The following is an 18528-nucleotide window of genomic DNA, read 5'->3' as shown; positions in this document are numbered from 1 at the left end:
ACTCGGCAAACAAGCTCTTCGCCGAGTGCCAAGCTAAAAACACTCGGCAAAAAAAATACACTCGGCAAATCGGGACTTTGCCGAGTGTCAAATAAAAAACACTCAGCAAATTACCTCTTTGCCAAGTGTCAGAGAAAACACTCGGCAAAGAGGGTAGTTTGCCGAGTGTCAAAAAAGACACTCGGCAAAGAGGGGGGTTTGCCGAGTGTTTTTTTTGACACTCGACAAAAAAATAATTTTTTTTTCTCTTTTCACCATGAAATTTTTTCTACTCCCCACATACAACATGTGGTACTCCATGTTAAAATTTGGTATATTTTTGGATTTATTTACTATATTTATTTAATTAATTGCATTTCAAGGAAATTTTTGGTATAAGTCAAATTTGAACTGCAAGTGATTCAAATTATGGAACAAAATGAGTAGAAAAATGATATTCATGTTATTTGGCCCAATTTGAGACCTGACCCATGAAATGAAAAGAAATTTCGAACATCTTGTTCAGGAAACACGACCATGAACGTGTGGCAGTAGTATTTTTAAATTGTAAAAAAAACAAGCAAAGTCTGAAAATCATGAGATTTGTCACGATGTGATGATATAAAACGTGGAGGCTGTGGAAAAAAATTGAGAATGTTTTGCATATTTCATCATGTACAATGATTACAAACCGAAGCATCTCATAAGAAGAATACTAACTTTGAGAGGATTCAATAAGATTTAGAGTCAAAGTGACGGTCGAGTTTGGTTTGACTACAAAACTTTTTATATAGTCAATAGAGAACATATTTTGGTTCATGTAAAAATTTGGTATTTTTTTGAAACTGTTGGATATTTTAAAAAAAAAATCAAAAAAACTTTGCCGAGTGTCCTACGTGGGACACTTGGCAAAGAAAACCCTTTACCGAGTGTCCACGTAGGACACTCGGCAAAGGGCCAAACCCACCCGCGCCGCATAGCAATTAAGACCCCCCACCCGTCCGGCGGCCCGCACCAGACCCCCCTACCCGTCCGGCGCACCCCCGGCCGACGCCCCCCCTCCCCCACCTTCCTCTCCTGCCGCCGGCTAGCTGCCGCCGCCGCCGCCCCTTTCCTCCCTCCCTCCCTCTCCCTCTCCCTCTCCTACCGGCGCCCCTCCCCCTCCTCCCTCCCTCGCGTGGCCGCCCCGCCCCTCTCCCCAGATCCGGCCGGACCCGACGGGGAATCCGCCCCTCCTCCCCGGATCCGGCGGGGACTCGCGTCGGGGGCCCCGGATCCGGCGGGGACTCGCGTCGGGGGCCCCGGATTCGGCGGGCGTGGATGGTGGCGGCGGGCGTGGATGGTGGCGGCAGCAGCAGCGTGGATGGTGGCGACGTGCTGGTGGTGCGGCTGACGGTGTCGGTGTACCTCCTCTGGATCCGGCGCCGCCGCCTCCCCCCTCCAGATCCGCCCCCTCCCCTTCCCCTCCCTCTCCGGCGCGGGCGGCGCCCCTCCCCTCCCTCTCCTCCGGCCCTTCCCCTCCCGGCTGGCGGTGGTGGTGGTGCTGGCGGCTGGTGGCTGGCGGTGGCGGCCGGTGGCGGTGCTGGCGGTGGTGGCTGGCGGTGGTGGCCGGTGGTGCTGGCGGTGGTGGCGGCGGCGGAGGAACATGTTTTTTTTTATTTTTTTCAAAAATTGGATGCCGAGTGTTTTCTGGCCACTCGGCAAAGACTTTGCCGAGTGCGCGACAGAAAACACTCGGCAAATCCGTGTTTGCCGACTCAAAGTTTGCCGTGTGCCGAGTGTATTTTGCCCTTCGCCGAGTGCCCCTGGCACTCGGCAATTTTCTTGCTTCCCATAGTATTTGTTGTGCTAGACTTATAACACCATAAATTTGTCCTACGTTGTTTTCATCCATTTGTGAACAAGAAAATGTAGTTTCATCCACTGGAGAAGGAAAAGAAACTTCCGAACTCCAGCGAAAGGAAAAAAAAGTTTGCCCCTAGATGAAGATACAGCCAGACACCTTCAAACAAATCAGTGCAAGCACTCTAGTAAGATGGAATCTTTTGGATCTCTTGTGACGACGCTTCTTCCATTGCCATGCATATAGCAGCGCACCTACACTTTCACAATTCATTCGTGGATGGGGATGCAGTAGCTCTGTTCCATTGCAGGTATGATGTTTTGGTGGAGAACCTCTTTGACCCTGCTCATGTCCCATAGGGGCTGGTACCCAGCTCTCGGTGAGGAAGATCCTGGAAGATACGTTTATGTGTAATATGACCAGCAGCAATGCTAGACTTATTCCGTTAGCTATTGGGCTGTTTCCAACATCCTTGAATACCTTGAGTGAGTAAATTGTGGCAATATTTTGGACAGGGGTCGTCACGGAGAGAAATACGTCACAACATATAGTGGCAATATTTTGTTCGTGCTAGAATTTCCTGCAGCAACAGCTGTGGACGCAGGACGCTGGCTAGCAAATGCTACTATGCAACACCAAACACTGCAGAAACATGCATGCACTGTGGACGCAGGACGCTGGCTAGCAAATATTAGGCAAAGACGATGTACCTACAACACCAAACACTGCAGAAACATGCATGCACTGTGGTAGCTGCTACTGCTCCAGACGCTGCAGTGCCTGGCGCCTCTCCCGGCAATCCAAAACCCCATGTCAGCGGCTTGTCCAAGATCGGATCTCGGATCGAGTCGCTTCACTACTGTTCCAAGCACAGTTCACGATATTCAGGATATGATTTTTTTTTCTATAATCCAAACGTGAAGCACGTGATCTACAGTGCAGCACTGCAGTGGCTGGTCCGATAGCTGCCGATCGAGCGCTGAATGAACTGTCTACACATCCCATCGATCATCCGATCAAGACGCGTAGGTTCCTGACTCCTGAGCAACAAGTTCGTCGCTTCTTCTTGCTGGCTGCTCGCCGCCGCGTGCGCCATGGAACCCCTCTCCCTCCTCCAGCTCCCGCGCGTCTCCCTTCCCGTCATCACCACCACCGCGCCACTGAACTCCAGGAGGCAGCAAGGCAGCAGCGCATGTCTCGTCCCACAACGCCGCCGCCGTGGCGTCCGGCTGTCAGCCCCAGCCGTGGCCAGCGAGACGCCGCGCACCGTGGAAGCGCCGTCCCCGTCGCCGGCGTCCGGGAAGGACGACGACGCGTTCGACTGGCTGGACCAGTGGTACCCGATCGCCCCCGTCGACGACCTCGACCCCGGCGCGCCGCACGGCAAGACGGTGCTCGGGCTCCGCGTCGTCGCCTGGCACGACCGCGCCGCCGGCGAGTGGCGCGTGTTCGAGGACGCCTGCCCGCACCGCCTCGCGCCGCTCTCCGAGGGCCGCATCGACGGCAAGGGCAGGCTCCAGTGCGTGTACCACGGCTGGTGCTTCGACGGCGCCGGCGCCTGCCAGTTCATCCCCCAGGCGCCGGCGCTCGGGCCGCCAGTGCACAAGAATAGCAGGGCGTGCGTGGCGTCGTACCCCTGCGTCGTGCAGAACAAGATCCTATGGTTCTACCCGCGGACGGAGCCCGAGTACAAGGACGTGCTGCAGAGGAAGCGGCCGCCGTACATGGCCGAGCTTGACGACCCGTCCTACTTCACCGTGTTCGGCATGAGAGATCTCTTCATGGGGTAAAAACTCAGCACTTCTTGTTTTCAACCCTGGTGCTTCTTCCGTTGTTCACAGATCACCAGTGCACGTACGATGTTTTGGTTGAAAACCTCTTTGACCCTGCTCATGTCCCGTATGCGCACAAGGGGTTGCTGCCCAGCTTCCGCGATGAGCAAGATCCCGGAAGATACGTCCCCAATCTCACAACAATATTGTCTCTTATGTTTGCTGTTGCAGATTACTCCTACGTTGTTATTTAAGAATTAAGAGTCTAAACTCTGAAGTAATTGAGTTTATGCTGGTCTGAAACTCCGAGCTGGAATATCTGAATGACAGTGTTAGCATTCTTTGATGCTAATTGGAGGTGTTCATTCCTTCACAGTTGAGCACGATCAAGAGTGTGGTGATCCGATCACGATGAAGATAGATCAGACCGACATAAACGGGTTCTTGTCGACGATGAAAGGAGGCAGCATCCGCTTCGTGGCGCCATGCACGTTCCATGGCACACCACCTACCAAAGTGGTATGCATCCGCTTTTTTTTTTCAATCTAGCGTCAGCGCCTAACTCTCCGCAATGTATAAGGTCCTCTAAATTCCGTTTTTTCCTCTTAATACAAAGAAGCGCAGCTCTCCTAAGTTTCCAATAAGAAAAAAGTAAAGTTGTACCATAGTCGATTATTCTTCTTTCAAGGAATCCATGAAGCAATCTCAACATACCGGCAATGTTGCTTGTTCCTGCAGTACGCTGACGGCAAGGCAGCGGCTTGGTTCATGCTCGTGGCCTTCTGCATCCCTGTTGCTCCAGGGAGGAGTAGGTTAATCTGGGCGTTCCCCAGGAATGCTGGGGTTTGGCTTCTCAAGATCATACCACGGTGGTTCTCCCACAGCATCACCAATCGTGTATTGGATTCAGATATCTGCCTCGTCCACTTTGAGGTAAGGTGGAACAAAAATGCAGGGATATTGTGCACCGCTGCACTAACACTCAATGTGCTGTGAGAACTATATTTTGACAAGTTGAGTTACTGAATGTTTCCTCACTTTTTTTAATCCCATCATCCTTGCTAAATCCTTTTGCAGGAGCGCAATTTTATTGCTGCGGGACTTGACAATTGGCACAAGGCTTGCCATGTGCCCACATCTTCAGACGGCATGGTCGTTGCGTTCAGGAATTGGTTTAGAAAGTACTGCAAGCATCAGGTTGGCTGGGGAAGCCCACAAGTTGAACAGTTACCACCATCCCCTACCAAGGATAAGCTCCTTGAGAGGTAATTACCTGAAACATCAAACACCATAGACTCGATAACATGATGATGCACCGTGAATTTTCTGATGCATCATTTTCTCATGGTGTCAACAGGTATTGGTCACACGTCGTGCAGTGCACCAGCTGCAGTGCGGCGCTGAAGGCCATGAAGGCGCTCGAGGTCGCCATGCAGGTCATGTCAGTCGCCATTGTTGGGTTCCTCTCCGTTGCCAAGGGGACTTTGCTCGCATCGACTGTTCAGAGAACCGCGGTCATGTCTGCAGCTGTGCTGTGCTTCGTTGCATCCCGTTGGCTTGCTAATTACATAGAGAAGAATTTCTATTTTCAAGATTATGTTCATTCTTACAAGTGAATGAGTTTCAGAAGATCTTGCCAGTAAAATTTATATGAAATAGATAGAAGATGCAATCATCTAGTATATGCACGTAAAATTTTAGCAGATGGTTTCTCCTTACAAAAGGTTTTTGTTCAAACTCAAGTTTGCGTGAACATAGATTATAGATGATTGCATCATCTATCCACCCATATTTTTGTCGTAATCTTTCACACGACTGTTTGAATGCACCGTGTTAAACGGTAACCACGTTTTCGTGTTATTGTCCATCACTGTTAAGACCTTCGCTCGACCTTACCTGCCAACCAAAGCCTGTGACTGAGCCCGGCACTATTAGCAATGACGGCCTGTCACTAAGCTAGTGCATCATCCCGTGCTTCTGCACACATAAATATTACAAATTTACACATAAACTTAGGCACATACTCTTCAAATTATTTTAGAGTACACATTTAGATATTTTCTTATCTTTAGTAAGTTGTGAGTCGTGACAACTACTTTATGTTTTTTAGTTCCATCTTAATACATTTTAATGTGAGACGACTTGTCTCTACAATCTAAGAATACGAAACGCGGTCTCTTGACTTCTCTAAGGCTAATTAATCCCATTGGAAGTTTCATAAATATTTCATTCCAATTAAATAAGGTGCCACATAAGCTAATATGGTGATGTGGTGGAGAATTTATGAGAAGAGAAGTGAGAGGAGTTTTGTCATATTGAAACTAGTGCTCACCGTTTCTAACATGTTGGAAACCGTGTGAAAATCCCATTGAAAGGGTTTGTATTTCATCTCCACATCTTTCAACAACTTCCATTGGTCATTTAGGGGGTGTTTGGATACGAGGTACTAAATTTTAGGAGTGTCACATCGGATGTTCGGACGTTAATTAGGAGGACTAAATATGAGCTAATTCTAAAACTAACTGCAGAACCCCTATACTAATTCGCGAGACGAATCTATTAAGCCTAATTAATTCATCATTAGCAACTAGTTACTGTAGCACCACATTATCAAATTATAGACTAATTAGACTTAATAGATTCGTCTCGCGAATTAGACTCCATCTGTGCAATTAGTTTTGTAATTAGACTATATTTAATACTTCTAATTAGTATCAAACATCCGATGTGACATGTCCTAAAGTTTAGGATGTGTTTTCCAAACACCCCCTTAGATACAACATCTAAATGGTATGCTAGCATATGAAACCGTGAAACGAAAGTGCATATGAAACCGTGAAACGAAACTTTGCACTGAGATGCCTACTCCCTCTGTCCCTTTTTATCTGCCTACCGTGTGTCCACTTCCCGAGCGATAAATAATAAGTGACGGAGTGACTAGTTTTATTCATCATTTCACTCTTGGAAATTGCGCAAATCATCGAACTCCGTAGCTGGCCTGGACGTACTCCAAAGTCCAAAGTAGTAGCTGTCAGCACCGGACACCACGACGACGACACGGCCAGAGCATGAATCCCAACAACTCAACAAGATCCATGTGCAAGAAATAACCGGCTGAAAGAATCGCTGGCCATTCCAATCACAGAACTAGGGAGTACTAGACCAGCGGTCCAGCTCCTGATAGGCACTGTCCGGCGGTCTCTGTTGCCCGACGCGGACTGCGACCGCGACCGCGACGCGCGACTCCACACCCACAAGCTTCTTCCTGGTAAGATACACACCGCGCCAAGCATTCCTCGTACGCATTCCTCTGCACTCACCGTTGGCCGCCACCACGCCATGGAGACCCTCTCCCACCACCTCTTGCTCCCGCGTACCGGGCGCCCTTGGCTTCCCCTCGCGATCACCGCGCCATCAGGCTCCAAGTGGCTGAACGGCACCTGCCCGGCGCCACGACCGCGGCGTCCGGCTGTCGGTGTCCGCCGTAGCCGCCGAGACGCCATTAACCGAGGAAGTGTCACGGCCGTTCGGGAAGGACGCGTTCAACTGGCTGGACCACTGGTACCCTTTCGCCCCCGTGTGCGACCTCGACCCCGGCGCGCCGCACGGAAAGACGGTGCTCGGGCTCAGCGTCGTCGCCTGGCACGACCGTGCCGCCGGTCAAGAGTGTGGTGATCCGATCACGATGAAGATAGATCAGACCGACATACACGGGTTCTGTCGAAGATGAAAGGAGGCAGCGTCCGCTTCGTGGCGCCATGCACGTTCCACGGCACACCGGCTGCCAAACCGGTCTGCGTCCCCTCTCCTTATTTGTCGATGCAAAGATTAACCTGTGTTTATATCGATCGATCGATCAATCCCTGAGTGATTCTTCTACTTTTAAGGAACCCGGAGAGGAGCTTTAACATATCGGTAGTGTGCCTTGATCCTGCAGGCCGCTGGTGGCAGGCTTGTTCATGATCGTGGCCTTCTGCATCCCTGTTGCTCCCGGGAGATGCAGGCTGATTTGGGCGTTCCCGAGGAACACCGGGGTCTGGCTCCACAAGATCACACCTCGATGGTTCTCCCATAGCAACACGAACAGCGTATTGGATTCAGATATCGTCCTCCTCCATGTCGAGGTAAAATGCGTGAAAATTGTGACCCAGTGCCTGCCATGCATGCGTTGAAAATTACATTTTTGGAGACTTAGGAACGGATGAGTGGAATAACAGCATTTTTCTTTATTTGCGCCTCACTACTGAATCCGTATGCAGGAGCGCAACTTTGCTGCCGCGGGCCTCGATAACTGGCACAAAGTTTGCTATGTCCCCACATCTTCAGACGGCATGGTCGTCGCCTTCAGGAACTGGTTCAGAAAATTCTGCAAGAATCAGGTTGGCTGGGCAACCCAACAAGTCAATCAGCTGCCACCAACCCCTAGTAAGGATATGCTCCTGGAGAGGTAAAGATCTAAAACATCACACACGCGACAGTGCACAATGAACCTCTGAAAATAAGATAATGCAGAATGAGTATTATGACGACGCATGGCTTCAACAGGTATTGGTCACACGTCGTGCAGTGCTCGAGCTGCAGCGCTGCGCTCCAGGCAATGAAGGTGCTCGAGGTCACACTACAGGTTATCTCGGTCGCTGTTGTTGGGTTCCTCGCCGTCGCCAAGGAGACGTTGCTCACGTCAGTTGTTCAGAGAATCTTAGTAGTGTCCGCAGCTGTGTTGTGCTTCGCGGCATCCCGTTGGCTTGCTAACTACATAGAGAAGACCTTCTATTTTCAAGATTACGCCCATGCTTACAAGTGAACTGAGTGATAGTCCAAGAGATATTTAGTGTTTATTGATAGGATATTACAGTTTTTGATATAAGGGTGCATAAGCCAGGCTATACACAAAGTGTAAGTCATTTTCCTTTTAGCCATTAGCCATTAGATTTTGATACAAAATCTTTGAAGAAAAAGAAGGGTGGTGATCTTATTGTGCACGCTTTTGTTATTTTTTTCTTTTTCATGTGGTTTTAGAAAATGCTCACCTAGGTTCGTGGACGGGTTAACAAGAAGTTTGGCCACGAGTATCCTTCGACTCCATCCGATACAAATTATAGTTTACTAGCGTTATTCTAAGTAAAACTTCTCTACTTTTAGCTAAATTTATTAAAAAATATAACAGCTAATGAATTTCATAGAAAATCCACCATAAAACATTTTTGGAATGATTTAATTTTTTTTTACTTGTGCTATATGCTACTTTCACCGTAAAATATGTCCAGATAGTGTATCTATTTGATATTATAGATGCCATTGTATGTTTCTATAAATTTGATCAAAACTAGATAAGTTTAACTTAATATAAAGCCAAAGTAACCTATAAACCGAAACGGAGGAAGTCCCATCATTTATTTTTGCTGTAAGATTTTTGAAGCATCAACATGTAAAAGTAGCTTGCCCGCCTTCGGAACAACAGATGAGATGAGATGATAGTTTTTTATTGAGGTAGGTAGTAGGTAGGTACGAGGAGGACGAGCAAGCTACAGCCCACCCATGCGTCTCATGTGGCCCCTCTCGTCCATTCCTTTTTTGTTGCCTCTTCCTTGTCATTGCACGTTTCTTTTCTTGACACGGACATTTCATGGCACCACTGCCATCTTGTGCTCAAGTCACTGCCTTAATGCTATTTGTTCCGGCACGCCTCGTTCGTCTCCACAAACACTGATCTGGTTATCCACCGGCCTACGCCAGTCTTCCATCGCGCCCTCTTCGGCTCTTCCGTCTCTTCCCACTCCGTAGCTGGATGCAGGCGGCACCATTTGGACATGGACCCGGACCCCCGGTTGCCCCTGCTAGCACGGCAGCACCGGTCTGGGTTGTCGTCGATCTTGACGAGTCAACGCCGGGGTAGTGTAGCCGCCGCCACTCGTGGTCAGGTGGGCAGCTCCTCCATGGCCTTCGTCCCCTCCCTCAGCTACAACGCCTCACCTCCGTCTCCATGTTGCTGCACTTGGAGGGCGGCGGGCTCACCACCGGCAACCGCGCCACCGCGCGCGGACTGGCCGTGACGACGGAGCTGCGTGCCGCCGCAGCCGCGAGAGAAATGACTAGGCTTCGTTTCTAGGCCTCGGTAATAAACTAGGATGATGTCCAGCTTCTTACTGATGTCCTTGATCTTCGCCTCCGCCCCCCGCCATCCTCGTCGTTAGGGTTGGCGCCTTCGTCCCTTTCGCCAGATCGAGTGGATCTCCGCTGCCACACACCTCCAGAACGAGTCGAATTAGAGAAAAGGACCCAAGGAATCAACTGAATCTGATACCAAATGTCACGTATGAGATCCAGATAAACCAGAGATTGGAGATGGAGAGGGGAATTGGGGTAGAACTCGGCTGAATCCCAACGAGGGATTCGAGCTCAGGAGAACAGGCAAGAGGTTCAGGGTTCCAGAGTCTGTATCTTCGTATCCACTCTCTCCCCCTCATCCTCACCATTACATAAACCAGAGATTACATGGGCTCAGCCCAGTGACATATTGTTTCACAGGTCCAGCTTCCTTGCGGGCTTCTTGGCTCTCTTTCCCCGGCCCAGCTCTTCCTTTCCTTCTGATGGTTGTTCTGTCACAGGTTGGCTTGTGACACTGTGCTGGGCTGATCGCCGCAAATCAGCCCGCGCAACGCTCCCGCCCGCCTCCGCCGGCTCGGATCCAGCCACTCGTTCACGACTCGACGGTTTCCATGACCCCAGGGGTGGACGGTAAATGAAATACCGTCCACCCCCGATTCCCCGTCGCCGCGGGCGCTGTCATCCCCGCCGCCGTCCGCCGGCAGTTGAGGTTCGCCGATAGTGAGAGAACACGGTCGTCCTGCCGCGCGGAATGCAGACGCCTCCGACCGTCCCTGGCTGGGATTTTTCGCCCCCGACACGCAGCGCACGGATCGTAAATGCCGACAGCCACGCCGCGCCGGCGCGTTCTCGCCCACAGCCGCCGCCGCCTTTGCTTCCGCCGGGAATAGTTCCAGGAGACGCCTGGCACTGGCATGTCCAAATCCCGCGCCGCGCGCAAGATTAACTTGTTGTACACTTGCTGCCTCCATTGCCGAGCCCGCGCGCACGGTGCGGTGTGCGGAACGGCACGCACGGCGGCTCAAGATGGGCGTGAGAAACGAAGGCCTGGCAACGGCATCCGCCTGCGCGGCGACGAACTCCCGGTTGAAGGCTGAGTGTACCAATTAAAGCTGTAAACAATTATCATGTAAACTGGGGTTTTCTCCTTTATATTTTGCTAACTCTCGATGAGTGATCGGTATAACTGGTTTATGCCCCTAGCCTTGGCCGGAAGCTGGGTCCGGCGAGTAGCGACGACGGCGACACGCCCGGAACAAAAAGACACACGTGAAGGTCCACGTGTGAGAAGTAACCGCTTCCCCGGCACAGGCCGCGGTAGCTGCTCAATGCGCATCCAGCCGCTCTGTTGGTGGCCGACGGCGACCACGATAGCGTCCCCGTCCCCCCCACCAGTGAGCAGTGACCACTCCGGCCACTCCACATCCACAAGGCCAATCTTTTCCTTTTTTGTCCTTTCTTCATACTCCAAGACACATTCCTCTGCGCTAGCCGGTTGGCCGCGGCCACGCCATGGAGCCCCTCTCCCTCCACCTCCTGCTCCCGCGCGCCGGGCCTGGCTGCCATTCGCTTCCCTTCGCCGCCACCGCCGCCGCGCCATTGAGCTCCAGGAGGCCGATAGGCGCCAGCGCCGCCGTCCTGGCGCCAGGACGCGGGCGTCGCGGCGCCCGGCTGTCGGTCTACGCCGTGGCTTCCGAGACGCCGCGGGCCGAGGATGCGCCGTCCTGGGAGGGCGCGTTCGACTGGCTGGACCAGTGGTACCCATTCGCCCCCGTGTGCGACCTCGTCCCCGGCGCGCCGCACGGAAAGACGGTGCTCGGGCTCGCCGTCGTCGCCTGGTACGACCGCGGCGCCGGCGAGTGGCGCGTGTTCGACGACGCCTGCCCGCACCGCCTCGCGCCGCTCTCCGAGGGCCGCATCGACGACAAGGGCCGGCTCCAGTGTGTGTACCACGGCTGGTGCTTCGACGGCGCCGGCGCCTGCAAGTTCATCCCCCAGGCGCCGGCGCTCGGCCCTCCCGTGCACAAGAACGCCAAGGCGTGCGTGGCGTCGTACCCCTGCGTCGTGCAGAACAGGATCCTGTGGTTCTACCCGAGGGCGGAGCCCGAGCACAAGGACGTGCTGCAGAGGAAGCGGCCGCCGCACATCAAGGAGATCGACGACCCGTCCTTCGTCACCGCGTTCGGCATCAGAGATCTCTTCTATGGGTAAACATTCAGCCTCTTGTGTCCTTTTCTTTTACTTTCTTCTGAACATTCATGATTCTTTTCTTCCATTGCAAAGCACATTCACAATTCAGTTATAGATTGAAGAACTCAGAGCTGTTTCCACTGCAGGTATGATATCTTGGCAGAGAACCTCATGGACCCTTCTCATGTCCCATATGCACATAAGGGGCTGATAGGCGGACCTCGCAATACAGAAGATCCCGGGAGATATGTCCCTGACCTCACCAATTCAAATAAATTACTTTGAATTTTCAGAAGAAAGTTGTTCTGTCAGTCACTCAGTCTTGTAACGAAACGAAGGTGTTCATTTCTTCACAGTTGAGCACGATAAAGAAGGCGGCGGCCCGATCAAGCTGAAGATAGAGGAAGCGAGCATGGACGGGTTCCTGTCGTCGTGGGAACGCGGCTTCTGGAAGTTCGTCGCGCCGTGCACGTTCCACAGTTCAGGGACTAGCATGCAGGTGTGCATTCCTCCCCTCTCCCTCTGCCAATGCAGGTGATGCCATGGCGAACCCATAGAGATAGAGCCATTTCAACAGAACGGCATTGTTCGTTGGCCCTGCAGGCGAAACCAGGGAAAAAGAAAGCGCCCCGGTTCATGCTCGTGGTCTTCTGCGTCCCGGTGGCTCCTGGCCGGAGCAGGCTGATCTGGGCGTTCCCGAGGAACTTCGCGGTCTGGCTCGACATGATCATACCACGGTGGGTCTACCACATCAACCAGAACAGCGTCTTGGATTCAGATGCTTACATCCTCCATATCGAGGTGATCGAAAGCCAAATGCCTGAGTGTTTTGTGCAACATTCACTCAGTCCCTGTCATTGTCAAGCTCAATTTGTTGAAAATTTACCTTTTGCAGGAGCGCAAGTTTGCCGCGTCAGGGCTTGATAACTGGCAGAAGGATTGCTACTTGCCCGCATCGTCGGACACCATGGTCGTTGCATTCAGGAACTGGTTCAGGAAGTACTGCAAGAACCGGGTCGGCTGGGCAACCCCACAGCCTGACCAGCTGCCGCCGACCGCTACCAAGGACGCAGTCTTGGAGAGGTAAATAAGCCCATGATCTACCACAAGTTTTTCACATTCACCGTTAGCAACAAACACCCCAGGACGAACTGAATGTGTGGTGCTCATCTCCTGATGCCATGGACAGGTACTGGTCGCACGTCGTGCAGTGCACGAGCTGCAGCGCGGCGCTGAAGGCCATCAGGGCGCTCGAGGTCGCCTTGCAGGTCGCTTCGGTCGCTATCGTCGGTTTCCTCGCGGTCGCTAAGGAGACGCTGGTCAAGTCGGTTGCTCGGAAGATCATGGTCGTGTCTGCGGCCGCGCTGTGCTTCGCCGCGTCCCGCTGGCTCTCAAATTTCATCGAGAAGAACTTCTTTTTTCAGGATTACTCCCATGCGTACAAGTGACGCATTCTGAAGAAAAGGGGATCTGCAATTTTGTTGCTAGAGCTTGTCTTTTCTTTCTTTCTTTCTTTTTGCTTGAGCATTTAGGCCAAGAAAAAGGGAATTCTTATGTGTGCGTTCTTAGCAATATTTGCTAAAAACTTGCTGATTAGCACAACTTGATTTGCAGTAGGCCAGCAGCCCAATGGTCCACCGATCGCCTCTGATTTGCTGTAGACGACAGGTGCAGTGCAGGAAGGGTGGCCGGCGGTTGGCGCGTGTTCGACGACGCCTGCCCCACCGCCTCGCGCCGCTCCCCAAGGGCCCTGCATCGACGGCAAGGCCCACCCACCTCAAGTGCGTCTACCACGGCTGGTGCTTCGACGGCGCCGGCGCCTGCAAGTTCGTTCCCCAGGCCCCCGCCCTCGGCCCGCCGGTACGCCGCGCCTCCGCTGATCACCACTTTTCCTCCATTGTCTTCCATCATTCGCCGCCGCAAAGTGAGATCGAATTCTTTATCGCGATTATCGTGGCGGTGCACAAGAACAGCAAGGCGCCGCGGCGGCCGAATCGCCGGAGGATGCGAGGGTCGTGAGAGGAAGGCAAGGAGAACCGGAGGCAGCGATTTAGACGGGTGATATCTGGAGCCTAGAGCGGAATCCATCCCGGCGATGCGAGCATAGATCGCTGGCGGCAACGCAGGCTCGTCGGCTGCTCCGACGCCGGCGTCGTATATTTGCAAAACGCGCCCCCTGGTTTGGACCGCGATCAATAGTCGCGAACCAATCCAGGGGTCCATTTGTAATACTCAGAATTATATATTTTCATATAGCTCCCTATTTTGGATCGCGATCAATAGTCGCGATCCAAATCAGGGGTCCGTTTGTAAACTCCCCGCACGTATATTTGCACAGAACTCCCTGGTTCGGACGGCTCCGCCTCCGGCACCGGAGGCCGCCGCCGCCGCCGCCGCCGCCGCCGCCGTTCGTTGTGCCCCCGCCTTCCTGCGCAAGCTAACCCACGGGCACGGTCTGTTGGAGTGGAAGGAAGCACTGCGTCTAATTTGGAGGTGGAGAGGAGAGCGATGGCAGATGGACTTGGGTTCGGTTGGAGGAGGCGAGGAGCCGAGGGGCCGACGGAGTAGGCGACGGGGTGGGCAGGCGGCAGAGGATGACGGATACAGAGTTGAGCAAGAGGCTGGCGGCGGCGCGGGAGGCAGGGTGAGGAGAGACGACGACCACGAGCCGGCGGAGACGATTTCGGGGGATAAGCTGTGTTAAAGTTTAACAAAGTTTTAATAAGGGCTAAAGTTTAACACATTAGGATGTTTGAATGGTGTGTTAAACTTTAACACTTTTGGTGGGAAATGACTCCATTACTTCCTCATTTATGGCCGGCGGAGAGAGGGAGGAGAGAGAATGGGGCAATGGTGGAAAAAAAGTGGAGAGGTTTAACACCCCCTTGAGGTGTTTATGAAATTGGGAGTGTTAAATTTTAACACATCCCTTTTAACACATGTGTTTGGGAGGTAATGTAATAAAAATATGTTAAAAGTAGGTTGTTATTAACACCCCTATTAAACAGGACCTTCGTCCACGGTCAAGGTTAGCGCACCATAAGAGGTTAGGCTCCGTGCTCCGTTTGGTTAAAGTTTAAGTACCTGTCACATCAGATGTTTGAACGCTAATTAGGAGTATTAAACATAGGCTAATTATAAAACTAATTGCACAGATGGAGTCTAATTTGCGAGACGAATCTATTAAACCTATTAGATTCGTCTCGCGACATAGGGGTTCTGTAATTAGTTTTATAATTAGCTCATATTTAGTCCTCCTAATTAGCATCCGAACATTCAATAAGACCCTACTAAAATTTAACATCCAGTTCCTGAACACCCTTATTATTGTTACAGCAAAATTGCAGCAGCCCAATTGATCGCCGCTGCCGACCCAGAGGAGACGCGTGCCCACGAGGCCACGACTCCCGCCACACCACAGCCACCAGTTCCCTGCTTCTCGCGACGCCGCGAAGTCTGCTCCGGTTGTGGCCGCGCTTGCCGCCGTGCCATGGACCCCCTCTCCCTCCTCCGGCTCGCGGGCGCCTCGCGCCCGTCGCTTCCCCTCGCCGCGGCCGCCGCCGCGCCGCTGGGATCCAGGAGGCTAAGCGGTGGCGCCCGGATCGCGCAGCCGCGGTGGCGCCGCGCCGCCCGGCCGTCAGTGTCCGCCGTGGCGACCGAGACGCCGCGCACCGAGGAGGCGCCGTCGCCGTCCGGGCAGGAGCGGTTCGACTGGCTGGACCAGTGGTACCCGCTGGCCCCCGTGTGCGACCTCGACCCGCGCGCGCCGCACGGCAAGACGGTGCTCGGGCTCAGCGTCGTCGCCTGGTACGACCGCGGCGCCGGCGAGTGGCGCGTGTTCGACGACGCCTGCCCGCACCGCCTCGCACCGCTCTCCGAGGGCCGCATCGACGACAAGGGCCGCCTCCAGTGCGTGTACCACGGCTGGTGCTTCGACGGCGCCGGCGCCTGCAAGTTCATCCCCCAGGCCCCCGCCCTCGGCCCGCCGGTACGCCGCGCCTCCGCCGATCACCAATTTTCCTCCCATTTCCTTCCATCATTCGCCGCCGCAAAGTGAAATCAAATTCTTAATCGCAATTCTCGCGGCAGGTGCACACGAACAGCAAGGCGTGCGTGGCGTCGTACCCCTGCGTGGTGCAGAACAACATCCTGTGGTTCTACCCGAGGGCCGAGCCGGAGTACAAGGACGTGCTGCAGAGGAAGCGGCCGCCATTGATCCCAGAGATTGACGACCCGGAGTTCGTCACCGTCTACGGCATCAGGGATCTCCCCTACGGGTAAAGGCTCAAACATTTTTTTTCTTAGTCTTGCTATGCTTTCTCCGTTGATCGGCTGCACGGGTCAGTCATAGATTGTAGCACTCTTGCGTTGCAGGTACGATGTTCTGGTGGAAAACCTCATGGATCCTGCTCACGTCCCGTATGCGCACAAGGGGATAATGCGCGGCATCCGCAAGAAGGAAGATCCAGGAAGATATGTCCCTGACCTGACATGAATACCATAACTTATATGTGTCAATGCAAATGCAGTACTGACATTCCTGTTTGTTTGGGCTTTCCAGCAGCTTTCCACCTTAAGAAGCCAAAAGCTCAAACAAACAACCAGCTTCTAAGATGAGCTTTCCAAAAACTAAAAGCCTACATAAGCTATGATTACATGAAAAGCTAAGAAGCAGTGGAATGTGAGCTTTCCCGTGCCATCCCGCCCCGTCACCGTCCCACCCTGCCCCGCCTTGTCGCCGACCCACCCCGTCCCGCTGCGCCGCCCCACCTCGTCGCCGTCCCGCCCCGCCCCGCCGCGCTGTGCCGCCCCACCTCCATCGAGGAGCACCACCGCCTCCTGCTCCAGCGCCTCGGTCGAGCCCACCTCTGTCGAGGAGCGCCGCTGCCTTCTGCTCAGCGCGCCTCGGCCTCTCCTCCCAGCATCCGCCGCCGCCGCCGCGGCCGCCCTCGCCGCGCCGGTCGCCTCGCTCACCGTCCCCTCCGGCGTCTCCCCCAGCCTCACCTCTGCTCGCTGCCGAGGAGCTCAGATCTGGCGGGCTCAGGAAGCCATCGCAGGGGAGCTCCAAGGTTGAAGAAAAGCCTGACAACAGACACTCGATCCCACCATTCCAAAAGCTAGGTTGCCAAACAGTATTAGCTTTTCAAAAGCCAGCTTTTGGAAAGCCACCTTTCTAGGGAGCAAAAGTCAAAAACCAGCTCTGTGGAAAGCTTGGAAAGCTAAAGCTCAAACAAACATGGCCTCAGTCTACAATTCGTTGAGCTTGCACTAGTCTCTTGCTGGAAGGAGTGAACAACAATGCTTGGCATTCTGCATATATAGCTGATTGGGGGTGTTTCATTTTGTTCACAGTTGACTATGATAAAGAGGGCGGTGGTCCGATCAAGATGAAGATCGAGCACGCAGACATACAAGGGTTTCTGTCACCGCAGGAGCGGGGCTACTTTCAGTTCGCTGCACCGTGCACGTTCTTCGGTACACCGTTTCAACCACAAGAGGTGTAGATAACCTCCCCCTTTGTCAATGCAAGTGAAGCTAATTCATTGAACTAACACACCAGCATTTTTCACTGTACTTGGTGGCCGGTCAGGGCAAGAAGAAGACACCTCGGATCCTGCTGGTGTTCTTCTGCATTCCGGTGGCTCCTGGGAAGAGCAGGGTGATCTGGGCGTTCCCGAGGAACGTTGGGGTCTGGCTGCACAAGATCACACCACGGTGGCTGTACCATGTTGGCCAGAATCTTATATTGGATTCAGACATTTTTCTCCTCCACGTTGAGGTAACTCAAGTCCTGTAGGCACAACCAACATCTAAATTCTGCTCTATCTCAAAGTTTAGTGATTCAGGCTTTGTGTAATTCTTGTCTGTTGAATTGTTTTCGCAGGAGCGCAAATTTGCTGCCGTAGGCCTCGATAATTGGCAGAAAGCTTGCTATGTGCCCACATCATCGGACAACATGGTGATCGCCTTCAGGAACTGGTTCAGAAAGTTCTGCAAGAATCGGGTTGGGTGGGCAACCCCACAAGTCGATCAGCTGCCACCAACCCCTACCAAGGATCAGCTCATGGAGAGGTAAACAAGCCTGAAAACATCAATGCAACTCCGAACTTGTGATGCTAGCAGGATTCTACAATGCAATCTGAACTGTGACATGCTAATCTACTGATCAATAGGTACTGGTCGCACGTGGCGCAGTGCACGAGCTGCAGCGCCGGGCTTAAGGCCATGAAGGCACTCGAGGTTGCTCTGCAGATCACGTCGGTCGCGGTCGTCGGATTCCTCGCCGTCGCGAAGGGAACGCTGGTCACGTCGACTGTTCAGAGGGCCGCGGTCGTGTCCGCGGCCGTGCTGTGCTTCGCCGCGTCGCGCTGGCTAGCGAACTTCATCCAGAAGAACTTCTACTTCCAAGACTACGTCCACGCTTACAAGTGATAATGTTCAGGAAAACCTGACGTTTTTGTTGCTAGGAGTTTGTTGTGTTGATAGTAAATGCAAATTAGAAATGTGTAGGAAGCACAGAAAATTATTTGATACGGTAGCTGCTGTATATAATCAACACGTTATTTCAGCGTTGGTTCAATGGTAAAAATTACAAATAGGTCTTGCAGTGTATGCTGGCGATATGATCTTTCTGCT

At 52.9% G+C, this 18528-nt stretch overlaps 4 protein-coding genes across 5 annotated transcripts; all 4 read left to right on the top strand.

Annotated features, from left to right (window-relative positions):
• Positions 1 to 2788: 2788 nt before the first annotated feature.
• Positions 2789 to 5459, top strand: LOC117838274 (protochlorophyllide-dependent translocon component 52, chloroplastic). The gene is made up of 6 exons (XM_034718230.2): positions 2789 to 3608; positions 3677 to 3775; positions 3969 to 4113; positions 4333 to 4527; positions 4672 to 4859; positions 4952 to 5459. Exons 1-6 carry the CDS (start codon positions 2917 to 2919, stop codon positions 5208 to 5210), a joined length of 1578 nt encoding a protein of 525 aa, XP_034574121.1. The 5' UTR covers positions 2789 to 2916; the 3' UTR covers positions 5211 to 5459.
• A 1348-nt stretch (positions 5460 to 6807) lies between these two features.
• LOC117840289 (protochlorophyllide-dependent translocon component 52, chloroplastic) lies at positions 6808 to 9134 on the top strand. Of its 2 annotated transcripts, XM_034720774.2 has the most exons (4): positions 6808 to 7386; positions 7532 to 7718; positions 7854 to 8041; positions 8140 to 9134. In XM_034720774.2, the coding sequence occupies exons 2-4, from the start codon at positions 7554 to 7556 to the stop codon at positions 8396 to 8398; spliced, it is 612 nt and encodes a 203-aa protein (XP_034576665.1). In that variant the 5' UTR covers positions 6808 to 7386; positions 7532 to 7553; the 3' UTR covers positions 8399 to 9134. The 2 variants fall into 2 exon arrangements, with proteins under 2 accessions (XP_034576665.1, XP_034576666.1); XM_034720775.2 differs by having other exon boundaries at positions 6808 to 7718.
• A 2009-nt stretch (positions 9135 to 11143) lies between these two features.
• LOC117839406 (protochlorophyllide-dependent translocon component 52, chloroplastic) lies at positions 11144 to 13516 on the top strand. Its single transcript, XM_072290830.1, has 6 exons — positions 11144 to 11909; positions 12039 to 12138; positions 12248 to 12391; positions 12496 to 12693; positions 12788 to 12975; positions 13082 to 13516. Exons 1-6 carry the CDS (start codon positions 11215 to 11217, stop codon positions 13338 to 13340), a joined length of 1584 nt encoding a protein of 527 aa, XP_072146931.1. The 5' UTR covers positions 11144 to 11214; the 3' UTR covers positions 13341 to 13516.
• A 1729-nt stretch (positions 13517 to 15245) lies between these two features.
• Positions 15246 to 18504, top strand: LOC117839407 (protochlorophyllide-dependent translocon component 52, chloroplastic). Its single transcript, XM_072290831.1, has 7 exons — positions 15246 to 15880; positions 15982 to 16169; positions 16267 to 16366; positions 17244 to 17390; positions 17483 to 17671; positions 17777 to 17964; positions 18066 to 18504. The coding sequence occupies exons 1-7, from the start codon at positions 15383 to 15385 to the stop codon at positions 18322 to 18324; spliced, it is 1569 nt and encodes a 522-aa protein (XP_072146932.1). The 5' UTR covers positions 15246 to 15382; the 3' UTR covers positions 18325 to 18504.
• The last annotated feature ends 24 nt before the right edge of the window (positions 18505 to 18528 follow it).

This window comes from Setaria viridis, chromosome 9 (genome assembly GCF_005286985.2).
Source record: "Setaria viridis chromosome 9, Setaria_viridis_v4.0, whole genome shotgun sequence".
Classification (NCBI taxonomy): domain Eukaryota; kingdom Viridiplantae; phylum Streptophyta; class Magnoliopsida; order Poales; family Poaceae; genus Setaria; species Setaria viridis.
Note: the sequence above shows the minus strand (reverse complement) of the source record. Positions and strands in the feature narration are given on the sequence as shown.

Bases quoted from the DNA above. Each gene is read 5' to 3' on its own strand.
- LOC117839406 (XM_072290830.1), top strand. From the start codon at position 11,215: ATGGAGCCCCTCTCCCTCCACCTCCTGCTCCCGCGCGCCGGGCCTGGC. The intron at 11,910-12,038 runs GTAAACATTCAG...TTTCCACTGCAG, and splicing joins ATCAGAGATCTCTTCTATGG to GTATGATATCTTGGCAGAGA. The intron at 12,392-12,495 runs GTGTGCATTCCT...TTGGCCCTGCAG, and splicing joins GTTCAGGGACTAGCATGCAG to GCGAAACCAGGGAAAAAGAA.
- LOC117839407 (XM_072290831.1), top strand. From the start codon at position 15,383: ATGGACCCCCTCTCCCTCCTCCGGCTCGCGGGCGCCTCGCGCCCGTCG. The intron at 16,170-16,266 runs GTAAAGGCTCAA...CTTGCGTTGCAG, and splicing joins ATCAGGGATCTCCCCTACGG to GTACGATGTTCTGGTGGAAA. The intron at 17,672-17,776 runs GTAACTCAAGTC...TTGTTTTCGCAG, and splicing joins TTTTTCTCCTCCACGTTGAG to GAGCGCAAATTTGCTGCCGT.
- LOC117838274 (XM_034718230.2), top strand. From the start codon at position 2,917: ATGGAACCCCTCTCCCTCCTCCAGCTCCCGCGCGTCTCCCTTCCCGTC. The intron at 3,609-3,676 runs GTAAAAACTCAG...TCACCAGTGCAC, and splicing joins ATGAGAGATCTCTTCATGGG to GTACGATGTTTTGGTTGAAA. The intron at 3,776-3,968 runs ATACGTCCCCAA...TCATTCCTTCAC, and splicing joins GATGAGCAAGATCCCGGAAG to AGTTGAGCACGATCAAGAGT.
- LOC117840289 (XM_034720774.2), top strand. From the start codon at position 7,554: ATGATCGTGGCCTTCTGCATCCCTGTTGCTCCCGGGAGATGCAGGCTG. The intron at 7,719-7,853 runs GTAAAATGCGTG...ATCCGTATGCAG, and splicing joins TCGTCCTCCTCCATGTCGAG to GAGCGCAACTTTGCTGCCGC. The intron at 8,042-8,139 runs GTAAAGATCTAA...TGGCTTCAACAG, and splicing joins AAGGATATGCTCCTGGAGAG to GTATTGGTCACACGTCGTGC.